This window comes from Lycorma delicatula, chromosome 5, assembly GCF_047948215.1.
Source record: "Lycorma delicatula isolate Av1 chromosome 5, ASM4794821v1, whole genome shotgun sequence".
Lineage (NCBI taxonomy): Eukaryota > Metazoa > Arthropoda > Insecta > Hemiptera > Fulgoridae > Lycorma > Lycorma delicatula.
Genome location: NC_134459.1, coordinates 177,941,843 through 177,954,980, shown reverse-complemented (window position 1 = coordinate 177,954,980; position 13,138 = coordinate 177,941,843). Strand labels below are relative to the sequence as shown.

At 30.4% G+C, this 13,138-nt stretch overlaps 1 protein-coding gene across 2 annotated transcripts in view; it reads right to left on the bottom strand.

The window, feature by feature from the left end:
• The window catches only part of LOC142325625 (putative prefoldin subunit 5), a 91,250-nt gene that overhangs the window by 8,271 nt on the left and 69,841 nt on the right, over window positions 1-13,138 (bottom strand). The window contains exon 5 of one of the 2 annotated variants that reach the window (XM_075367618.1): window positions 4,149-4,371. In XM_075367618.1, the coding sequence (XP_075223733.1) occupies window positions 4,358-4,371 (14 nt within the window). In that variant the 3' untranslated portion in view covers window positions 4,149-4,357. Of the gene's footprint in view, window positions 1-4,148; window positions 4,372-11,233; window positions 12,097-13,138 lie in introns of those variants that run through there. The other variant, XM_075367615.1, reaches the window with a different exon arrangement.

Here is a 13,138-nt window from a genome sequence, read left to right as displayed (position 1 = left end):
AGAAAAATAGCCTGATAGTTTTAAGTAACAAAAAAAAATCTAAATAATGCTATAAAAAAGGCTAATGAATACGCGACTAACCCTGAAAAAATTTTAAATCTTAATCCAACGATTTTGAAACCACTAATTTTTTAATATAAATTCTTAGAGCAACGCATAAAAAATTTATATTGGGTTGGCAAGAAGTAATTCCGGTTTTGTAGTGCAAAATAAAACTCAATTTTTTTTAAACAAAGAATGAATGAACTTTTATCAATTATATATTTTCTATTTTGCCTAATAACCTTTTGTTATCTTTCTTTCAACTTCATGATTCTGTCTCTTAAAATTTCTGGTCCATATAAGCAAAAAACTGAATCGAGTGAAATTAAGGGTCATCATTATTAGTGAAAATTGTACCATTCAAAGAAATTTGCAAACTTCAAAATAAAAATTGTAATCTGATAGTCCAAGATCAGGGCTATACGAGGGATAAGACATTACTTCCTGACCAAGCTCCACTAACTTTCTTTGAGTTATCAAAGCTGTTTGAGGCTTTGCACTGATTTTTCTTTAAAACTTTCAGAACCATTTTTCTTTGATTGCTTCTTTCATTAGTTTCATTAGTTTTTGACAGTAAATATCTCAAATTATTGTTTGGTTCCTTGGAAGCAGTCAAAATACACAACACCTTTGTAATCCCAGGAATTGATATGATGATTTTTTAATGAAATTCAGTTTTTGATTTGGCTTGAACTAGTTCATCATACTTGGACAATGATTGTTTTTGATTTATGTTATTGTAGATGATCCATTTTTATCACTGGTCATAATTAATTAGAAAAAAGGGGTCGACTTCATTGGATTTGTTCATTGATTTTTCACTGTGTTAAATGAATCTCTTTTAATTCGTATGAAACCCGAATATTGATATTCTTATTAAGTCCAAGACATTTGATGTGACTTTCAGTTTGTATGATACATTTAACCTCTCTGCAATCTCTTGCACAGTTACATGACAATCTGATTCAAATATGGCTTAATTTAGCCTTCATCGACTTCTGTAGATCGACCAGATTTGATCATCTTAAAGTGAATCTTTAAATGAAAAATCTCCAGAATGAAGTTTTTTAAACTAATTCTGACACGTGTGTTCTGTTAGGCTTTCAACACAATAAACTTCACATATCTCTTTGTGAGTCTTTATGGATTACTTTAAAAAGTAAAATAAATTTAAAATGTCCATTTTTGCACTCCATACTATAATTGACCATAAACTAAACATTTTGTTTAGTTTAAACAAATGTTTAAACATAATTACACTCAATTTGCTTCTAAATTAAGCTAAAATTGTCAGCTATAAAATGCCAAAAGAGAAAAATCATAACATTGACAGAAGTCATTCAAAACAAACGTAAAGTTAACTATTTGTGAAAACTGATTTTACTTTCTTGCCAACCCTAGTATATATGAGAATGGATATCACATGAACTGAAAGACATCAGGAACTAAGAAAAAGATTCTTTTCTAAACATTATTGTTTTCATATTACAGTACTATTTTTATATTTTAAAAAAACTGTATAACTTATTTATCTAGATATTTAATTTTAACTTATTTTGATGTATACAAATTTTTATTAAAAAATCTCAACTTACAATTTTAAAGTTTGAGATCTAGAACCCATCTACCTTACATAATTACAAATTCTTGTCACAAAAAAAAAGAAAACAATATAAAACATTCAATTTTTTTTTAAATTACTCAGAAACTGAAGTTTTATTCTGTGACTAAAAAAAAAAATTAACACAATATTTTAAATATTCAATCATAATAAAAGAAAAGTAAACATATAATTCTATTTTATTATTTATTTTTGTAACTTTTTATTTATTAATAACATGCTTTTTTACTTTTATACTTGCTAACACTTCTTTTTTCTAGGTAGAATACTGTCTTGTACAGAGAACAAAGAGTTTTATTGAAAATATTATGTTAAGTAGTTTCTTATTTAATAGCAAAGTAAATATGTTACACTTTCTCTAACAAAACTTTAATTACTAAGAAGTACCAGGGTAAAATTTATCTGATATCTCATATTTTTAATTTTATATGGAGTATAATGTTTGGCAAGTACGTGAATTCTGTGTAAAATAAAAAGAAATTAAAATTACAGTAAACAATTTATTTTCTTTCACATTTATATTACACAGAAACATTTTAAAATGCTGGCACATTTATTGAATAAGTTAGGTTTGATTATAAACATGATATAAATATCTGAAAATGAGAATTTTTCTGTTCTAAAAAAAATTTGGTACTTATTAGAAAAGTACATAAAATATTCTTCAAAAATACACTACATACTCACTCATATACAAAACAGGAATATTAGATTTAATTTTAAAAACTATTAATTCATATGAAAATAATTAAATTTCAGATGGCTATAGAAGCATTAAATATAATGTGCTATATAAAATTTAAAAAAAAAATATTTTTACAATAAAGAATACCATTAGGAAAAAAAATTCATATTTAAATATGTCACTAGTAATCAATAATGTAAACTAATAAACATCAGAATCAGAATCACCTTAGCAATGTTGATACTCGTATTTTCCACATAAATACACAGTAGCTGTTGATATATTTCAGCAAATATAAAACAAATCCAAAAAAAAGAATAATAATATACGGTACTGTGTAATCATAAAACAGCATAAAATATGTAACTTCCTAATAAAATTGGTAGTACTTCAAAAACCTCATCTGGCTGAAATCAGAAACATTAAAATGTGATTTATTTATGTACTTTACACCTTTACATGAGTAACAATCATTGATTTACATAACTTAATAATATTAATGGTTTATGCTTAAACCATTTTATACATGAAATTACCTGCTGTTGTTGTCCATGACAACAATTGTATCACAAATGACTGCTAACAAATAAAAGTAAAGCTATGCCAGTTTTTAAGGTTTTTGAAGACTACCACTATCAAACTAAGGACCTTTTGTGTTCTCCATATTTAAATTTTTTTATGATTAGGTAATCATCAATATTACTTGTGTATTATTCAATTAAACAGAGAATATATCTCAATCTGCCATATAAGGCTGAAAATACCTTGTCGTCCATTTAAAAATTATTACAATTTGAAGAAGCATTAATATGAAAATATGCAAAAATATGAAAATATGCCTACATAATGAATAACAAAGAAAATAACATAAGTTATTACAATTTTTCAACTTACTTCAAATTTAAAGAAAGAGAACCTTTTCTCATACTGTATTTCAAAAATAAGAAATAATGCTTCTGAAACAACATTAAAATATCCATTAGATATATTTTTTTATATTGAATTTGGTGCTCTTTAAAATAAAATAAAAAATTATAACAGAATGCAGATGTAAAACCGAAGTGTTTATTGAAATGATATTACTTTGTATCAAAATATCAGATTGCAAATAGTATATTTTCTTCTTATTACATAAATATTTTAATGTGTAAGATAAATAATTTTAGGTGATAAGAATTCTAAGCTGTAAGTACGAAAAAAGACATTATTATAAAATTATCATTTAATTAATGTTATGTAATTACTCAAATTAATGTAAAAGGTATGTTTGTATTATTGCTGTAAAAAAAATAAAGAATTATAATTTATATCATTATATATACTACCTGTTAATTTTGTTTTTATTTATTTATCTACTAGGGTTGTCTAATGCCATAAACAGGCTGTGCCAGTGATTTTAATTCATTTGATATTTATGTATTCAATTTGAATTGAAATGATCAACTTAAGATAAACTTTTGAAAAATATACATAAATTTATAGACATCACAAATATATAAGATTTTCAAATTGGATTCATGTATGTAATTTTTATTATAATTTTCAAATTATATTAGTAACATTTAATAACACAAGCCTGCAAAATTTGGGTTGTGGAATGTTTTTTAACTTTAATAGTCGATTCCTACTTATTTTTTAGCGCTGAATCTGAAAAAACCTTCACTTTTTTCCATCACATCAGGATTTTTTGCGAATTGCGAATTTCAAAAGTTGAAAAATTGCAAATATGTAATACTATAAAATAGATATGAAACATTTTTTTATAATAAATTAATATAATATATTCACTTTTTTACTTACACTATGCATACTTATAGCTAAACAGCTGAGTAGTCTGATGAGATGGGTGGTGGGTGGGTTGGGTTGAAAATGACGGTGGAGAGTTGGATCTCCCTTGCTCAGTGAATGCATGAAGTCAACAGCTTGTGACAAGACTTAACAAGATATATGATGTTTACCAGCAGCTTTCTGCACCACTCATGCACCGTGCTACTACTAGCAGTGCCTTTTCAACCATCATCTCCTAAAAAAAAAAAAAAATAAATAAAAAAAATAAAAATAAAAAGTCTTCTGGTAAATTGAGTTTTTTCTGTCCTCTGTGATCAGATGCGTTTTTGTCAGTGGAAAATATATTTTTAGGCCATAAATCAAAATTTCTGTTTTCAGAATGGCTTCAAAAGGTTCGCAAAAAATCTGCAGATTCTTTTTTTTACATTTGTGGTGGAAAGGCAAAAAAAATATATTATAACAAGTTTCAATGGACAAGTGTACCTCACATATTTCGGAGTGAAAATAGGAGATCAAGACAAAACGTGGGCACCCACTACTTTTGCTACACATTTGTTGAAGGATTTAGATGGTGAACAAGAAGTGTTCAGATTTGGAGTTCCAATGGTGTGGCGAGAGCCATGAAATCCACCCAATGCATGGTGCGATTGTTCAACTGGTGTTCATAGTTACAATTTGAAAAGTAAAAGAAGAATCACTATCCAAATATGCCATCTGCTTTATGCTCAGTTCCTAGTGCATAATCCAGATATACTAGTGCAAATTCCACCAGAATATTTACCTGAAATAGGCGGATTCCAGAAGTGATTTAAATAAAGATAACATCAAGGAGTACGAACCCTGAGGTAGCTGTGGACTAGAGCTTTATTCACAGTCTGAACTAAATGATTTGGTTTGAGACTTACATCTGACCAAAGAAAATTAAACATCGCTTGGTTTAAGGCTTAAAGAGAGGAACCTGCTAGCAGCTGGCACCTCATTTTCATGGTTCAGGTACAGAGAAAAGGATTTTGTTCCATATTTTTTGGAAGAAGGTCTTCTGTACTGATGTACATGGACTTTTGACTGATTTAACATTCCATATGAAAGTACCAATTGAAGACTTCATAAGTTCATCCAAAAGAAACCTCAAAGTTGTCCTTCTTCACAATGGGAATGTGTAACCATGAATACCTGTCAGACATTCTGTCCATTTAAAAGAGGGTTACGACAATTTTGAATTTGTTGTCGATAAAATTAAATGTCAATCATAAGTGGATTAGATGCAGTGATCTCAAAATAATATCATTGCTCCTGTGACAGCAAGGAGGATACACAAATTTTTCTTGTCTTTTGTGTGAATGTGATAGCAGAGACAGAGAAAACCATTGGATAAGGAAAGATTGGCCAAAAAGAGCGTTATTAGAACCTGAAACCAAAAATGTGCTCCAAAAAGCTCTCAAACATCCAAATAATGTTTTCTTTCTTCCTCTGCATATCAAGTTAGACATGATCAAGCGATTTTGTCAAAGCCTTACCAAAAGAAGGTAAATGTTTTAAATACATCTGTGACAAATTTCCAGTCTTATCAATCACCACATTAAAAGAGGATGTCTTTACTGGTCATGATATAAGAAAACTTCTCAAAGATGGTAATTTTGAGGAACAAATGTAAGTTGCAGAAAAAGAAACCTGGAAAGCCTTTAAAGACATAGTAATCAAATTTTTTGAGCAATAAGAAGGATCCAAACTTCAAATCAGTTGTTGATAACATTATGACATTAACTTGAACATATGTTTTTCAAATCATTACTAAACTAATGACCACAAAAAAAACCAAATAATTTTTTTTAAATTTATGTATTTGGAAAGTAATTTAATAAATCGATTATTTCATAAAAGTCAATATAGCTCTGTAATCAATGTAACTAGTAATACCAGAATTGAATTGTGCAATACTTGAATAGTAAACTCCCGTTTCAGAGGAATTTGTGAACAAAGTTTGCACAAATTTGTCCAAGAAAGATACACCTAATTTCAGCAGGCCTCGCTGCTGAATAAATAGTGTATTATAATTATTGATTAATAAAAACCATTTATGAACACCAAAATAATTTACTATAAATTTATCAATCATTATATCATAAGCTTTTTCAATTCATAGATTCATCATAAGTTATAATATTACTTTGAAAAGCTATTTAAAATTAAATCTATTTAAAGCCTTTTGTTATGTATGTGATGAGTTTACCATAAAATCAAATAGAAAAAACATTACACCTTTAATTAAAAAAGCGTATCATTTGTACTTTCAGTGTAAAATTGGTGATCAGGATAAGACATGAGCTCCTCATATAGTATGCAATATATTAGTATTAGTATTATAGTATACCTATTTTGATAGGCATGCAGTTGCATGCCTATAACAAAAATAGCTATAAGCTATTGACAAATTAATAAATTTGTTAACAATTATTAACAAATATTGTTATTTTGATAGGCATAACTTTAAGCTATGCCTATCAAAATAGCTATAAGTACATGTGTTTTCTTTGCGAATGGGACAGCCGTGGTAGAGATAAACATTATGTTACCAAAAAGTGAAAGAAATGAGACAACTTTTTTTTTCCATTTGTAATTACAAATGGGAAAAATATGTGCATGAGCCCTTAGTTGAATCCAAAAAAAATTTTAACCCTCCTCTCCATATCAAGCTAGGACTAATGAAAGATTTTGTAAAAGCAATGAAGAAGGATAGTTCTGGATGTTTTTTAAATCAGGCAGAAATTTCAAAATGTAAGTGAAGGATAAATTGCATACTATAATTGCAATGTAAGTGAAGGAATATTTGTTGGTCCTCAAATAAGAAAGCTGATCAAAGATGATGTATTTAACTCAATTTTAAACAAAGTAGAAAGTGCAGCTTAGGCTTCATTTAAAGATGTTTGCAAACAATTTCTCGGCAACAAAAATCCGAAAATTAGCACAATATTTTTAATAAAATTCTTACTTCATACAGAGCTATGAGATGTAATGGCTTAATACATATCCTCCACTCACATCTGAATTTTTTCCTGGCAACCTCACAGACGTAAGTGATGAACACGCTGAACATTTCCACCAAGACATTTTGGTGATGGAAAGCTGCTATAAAAGGAAATGGAATACTAACATTCTAGCTGATTACTGTTGGACATTAATTCGTGATGTGCCTGAGGCTATTTATAAAAGAAAAGCATCATTGAAATCATTCTAACACAGGTATGGCCTTGCAGAATTATAAATTTTACAGATTTTAACTATATTTTCCCTTAATTTTTTTGAATTTAATTTAGTTAAAACTAAGGGTGATAAAAAAATTGTATTTACAGGAAAACAGTAATAATGATAATAATAATAAATGTCAATAATTCAAAAATTATAGTCATAGTAATTTCAACCACAACAATAATAAGAGCAATAATAATAAATGTCAATAGTTATAATAAACAGTGATTACATACAAAACAGAATTTGTAGTAATCGTAAGGATTTATTTACATGTAATTCAGTGCTATTGACAAAATACATTAGCTTGACCGCTACTCTTAGCACTTTTAACCACTAGTCTTGTATTTGGTAGAATAGTAGTACAATACATAAGAAAACCATATTGTTCTTTTACTGCAAATACCTTTTCTGTTCACAAATAAAACTACTCTAACAATTTATGGATGAAATTTATACATTATCTTTTCCACTAATAGTCTAATATAACTCTCCGAAAAATTTTTTATTTTCATGTACTAGAATTACTTGTTACACAAAATTACTTGTACATCACCCTAATCACGTCAAACTCTCACACTTAGAGAAAGTATTACTCTCAGAGTATCACAGGAGAAACATTAAAAAGTTTTTTTGTCAATCACTGTAATCTTAATAATATTGATGACAGCGTCGAACTCTCATAATAATTCCTAGCTTACAACTCTATCATAGCACTAAATTGCAGACATTCATCGAAATATCATCTTGAAGAGTGATCTCGTAGACACTCCTGGCAGAGCATCAATCTCGCTGACTTACATCATAACGTTTCACTTATGATGTTATGATGTCAACTGATCTTCCCTGGAGTATTTATATTCCTATCTACTTTAACAACAGGACTAGTTTCAACTGCTTGAACAGTTTCAACAATCTAACTGTTTCACTGTTGGATTGTTATCTAAAAAGTACAGTAAAACACTTTTGAAACTACATGTGAAAAACTTTAAATGATGATTATTTTTGTTAGGGTTGTCGTAGTCTGAAGTTTTTACGTTAAATGTTTTTCAATGTCCTTTAAAATGCTGTGTCATAACCCTTTCTTTCCATCTTAACTTTCTAAGTAACTTCTCTGAGAGCTTGGGGTGGTCACATACCGAAAAATACTGGGTTTTGGGGATAGAAGCATTTGCTAAATTTCATTTTTCTGTATTAAAATATAATTATAGCGTTGCCTATTTCGTTAACTCCTGTATATATATATATATATATATATATATATATGTAAGAATATTATTCACACTCGTTTTGGTCTTCCTTGGACCGCGGGAACTCGTTGCTTGATGTTCAGTTTTTTCTTCTTTGTTTCCCACTGTTTTCATATTTTCACTATTTTTCCCCTTTTGTTGGTCAGTCCACTTACTGGCTATTCTTGGTTTGTGATCTTTGTCTTTGAAGTTATTTAATCTGCGATTATTTTCCTGAATTCTTCTCTAACATGTATGATGTTTTCTGTAATCTTTGTCGTAGTCGAGTTGGAGATTTCACAGTGGAGACCTCAGGTTCTCAGGAGAATTATAAGGGGGAAAGTATTTTCATCCATACCTCCTTTCCCTTCAATCCTACATCAAAACCCCCTGGAATTTATCCGTCCCAGACTCCTCTTCACAGGTAATGACCCTTCACGATTAGAATTTACTATTTTTTTGCATTTTCGTATGAAGATTATGGATTATGTCTTCCATTTCTTCCTGTCTGCTTCTTCATTTTCAGTATTATATTCTAAAAATGTTTGGACCTCATCGTATTTATGCCAGGTCAAGATTAAATGATCAAATTTGACTTTTAACAGTTCAATATCTTGATTTTCCATTCTAAACGATTCCATAAATGTTTTAATTCATGTAATGGAACCCTGATGTATACACCTTTGATGGTTTGTTTTATTTGGGCTTGAAGCACATATGTTGCACATCCACCTTTCAATAGCTCCATCATCCGTATCAGATTTTTGTATAATTATAAAAATAAAAGAGTTAATTTCTTAATTAAAAAAAATAAAATCTTAAAATCTAATCTATTACATTTTTATAAAGGACTTGTTTCAAATAAGAAAGCTGAAACACATAACATGAGTGGAGGAAATATTATCTATTTTACAGTAGTAGGCTTAAATTACGAAATGTAATCTGGGCTTAGAGTACAAGTCAATAAGTCGGGTAATTAAGAACAAAATATTGACAGAGATAAACAGGAATTAACAGAAAGGGAGAAAGGGAAATCTTTTGGTAAAAATTGTGGAGTAAATCTCTAGTAAAGAGACCCCGTAGACCCTTTAGTAAAGGAGGTAAATTTCTAGTTTTTTTGGGGTCAATTTTCTCAAAATTTTGCTAACATAACTCCACTTTATATCAAACTCAGTATATGTGTACATGCTTATACCACTTAGAAAAAAAATTTCCTAAAAATTAAAATTATCTCCCCATAAAATCAAAAAAAAAAACTATATTTTTATTTATTGCACATTTTTTAACCAATTGTTTTAATGTCTTCCTTAGCATAGCAGCAGGAAAAGCAAAACAATCAGAATTTAAAAATATCGAATTTTTTAATTTTTAAAAATTTTTTTGAGTTTATACTATTCTTTAGTACTTTTTAAACAGTAAACAGAAAAAGTAATCGCAAGCTGAGAGATCAGGCGATCTGGGAGGCCATCTAATGTCACCATTTCCTGAAATGACACGTTGTCCAAACAATCGGCGTACAGCTGCCATCGATATTCGTGTAGTATGTGACGTTGCTCCATCTTGTTGAAACCAGGCTGTGTTAAGAATTGGTGGAAATTTCTTTTGTTGTTCCACAACAAAGGTTTCAAGCACGGCTACGTAACAAGCCGACGTCACTGTAATCGCAACCGTTGTCATCCTCAAAAATATATGGGCCTATAACACAGTAAGATGACATAGCAAACCACACGGTCACTTTCTGGCTGTGCAACGGACCCTGGTGTAGCTGCGTAGGAATTTCTTGTGCTCAGTATCTGAAATTTTGCTTGTTAACAAATCCACTGAGGTGGAAATGCGCTTCGTCTGATATCCACAGTTCGTGAACAAACTCTTCGTTATCATTTATCTTCTGAAACATTACATTACAGAATTGTGCTCGCACAACTGCATCGTTTGGTTTCAGTTCCTGGACGATCTGCAACTTGTGTGGATGGTATTGCAAGTCCTTCACTAGCATTCTTCGAACACTTGTACTTGCAATTGTAAAGATGCTGAGATACAAGAGATGCTGATGACCGATGTGGACTTCGTGTGACAGCATCTTGTAAAGCTTGAACATTCTGTAGTGTACGGACGGTTCGCTCACGGCCTGGAGGTTTCTTTTTCATTGCCGAACCAGTTTCCTCAAAATTAGATATCCATGTTTTAATTGCATGTGCTGATGGAACACGGTCGTGCCGTCCCAGATTAAAATGATGGTGAAATTCTCTACGCGCTCCCTCCACACTTGTCACTGTCACGACCACTCCAAGGATCCATGACAACTAAATGGCAGGTTAGGTTAGAGAGGACGATTAGTGCCACTTATCAAGTGGTACCAATCGCCCACAGCTACCAACACAACTTTCAAAATTTCTCGTTTCTTTGAATCATCCTGTATTACAATAAAATTTCATCATAATTCCCCTCAACAACACAAAAAAAATAAATTTTGAGTAAATTTTTATTGGCTGAACATTTTTTAGTGGAATTTTTTAAAATTGTTTCCACTTAACAAAGAAGTAAGTAAAATCAAAAAATCTTCTTGGAAGATGATTTTAAAGGCGAAGGAGCAGAATAAAATTACTCATTTTTTTTTTAATTTCTGAAGCCTTGGTTTATTTATACAAAAAATAATAATTTCACAATAAAATTCATCATAAATTATCCCCACTCCAAAAAATGAAATCTTGAGTAACTGTTTTCTTGTATAATTTATTTTTTCGCAGTAAATAACCAATACAGGAAGCTATTGCAACTTTGTTGCCACACCTTTTACTTTAACTCTAATTTTAGAATGTTCATATCTGATAATTAAAAAGTTACTCGTTTAACGTAATTTATAACTACTACTTATTTATTAATAAATAATTTATATTATTATTCCTTTTCTTTATTTAATTTATTTACTTATTATTTTATTTATATTTCTTCTTCCATGTTAATTGTTTAACAATCCAAATGAACACCTAGTTTTACTTTTTTATTTTCCTAATGTGTACGTTGCAATCAACAAAAAAAAATTCAGTTAGTGAACAATAAGCAATCTCCCCTCCCCACGGACCAATGAGGTAAGGATGATATTTGACATGTAAATGAAGTGTATGTAATCTTTTACAGATTCTGGCCGATAATTCCTTAGACGTGGGGTTAATTGAACCCCAACCACCAAAGTACCGTTGTCCCAGTGGAGGATCCCTTTAGAATTCCTCATTTGAGGCGTAGCGTCAAGACCGAAGTCGCAGTGAGAGAATCTCATGAGGTCCCCTCATTAAAGGCATGGCGACTATTTAAAGACCGAGTCCCAGCTGTCTGGGAGAAACGTCAGTTCTCAACTAGGCAGTTTGAGGCGATAGCACCCCCTGGAGACGTGTTCATGCTTGGTTTCGGATCTGGCTGCAGGGGGAGGATAAAACTGATGAACTCAAAAAACCACCAAAGTACAACGGCAAACTTTCTGCATGTTTCTAAAACATAGAAATTATATACTTAACACTAATTACATTAATTTTAGTTTCAATTTTAAAATAAATTTTTTTCCTTAATACTTTGTATTTTCTTCCACATTTGGTACTTAGCCCAATGGGCTAGTCTAGTGGTTAACTTGTCACAAATCAGTTGTTTAACTGTAGCTTTTCAAAGTCAAAGGTTCTGAGATTCAAATAACACTGAAAGTTAGTTGCTTGTATACGGATTTGAATATCAGACAGCGGATTCTGGTGTACCCTGATGAGTCTTTCTTTTTCCTGTTTAACCTCCAGGAATTACCGTTCAGATATTACTTCAGAGGATGATATGTATAAGTGTAAATGAATGTAGTCTTGTACAGTCTCAGTTCAACCATTCCCAAGATAATTGAAACCCAACACCAAAGAACACCAGTATCCATGATTTAGTATTCAAATCCATATAAAACTACCTGCCTTTACTAGGACTTGAACACTGGAAGTCTCGACTTCCAAATCAGCTGATTTGAGAAGACGCATTCACCACTAGACCAACCCAGTGGGTTGTACTCTGATGGTTAGATTCAATTAACCACACACCTCAGGAATGGTCAGATGTTCCCAAGGAATACAAAACTACATCTCATTCTCACCTCACTGGACCATGGGAAGATTGCTTATTGCTCACTAATTGATGCAAAAAACACATTTGGAAAAAAAGGATTAGTACTTCACAAAGATTGTTGCCTTAACAGAATGTTTTGTGAAAATTAAATTTAAAATAATGGAAAAATATGTTTAACATCTCAGATCATTAATACAAAATAAATTAACTTCCTGCAATTAAAACTTTAGAAGTTAATGAAATTATTAATTTCAATACCATAATTTGAATATATACAGAGCATTTGTAAAGTTGCTGTGAGTACACTTTAGAATTAAATGATGCATTCTGTCTTTTGGTGTTAGGAATGGAATTCAAGGACAGCAGGAGAATTCTAATCACCCTACAAATTGCAGAACCTGGAAAAAAGCCCCTTGCTGCTTAATCTTTCTTTTATCG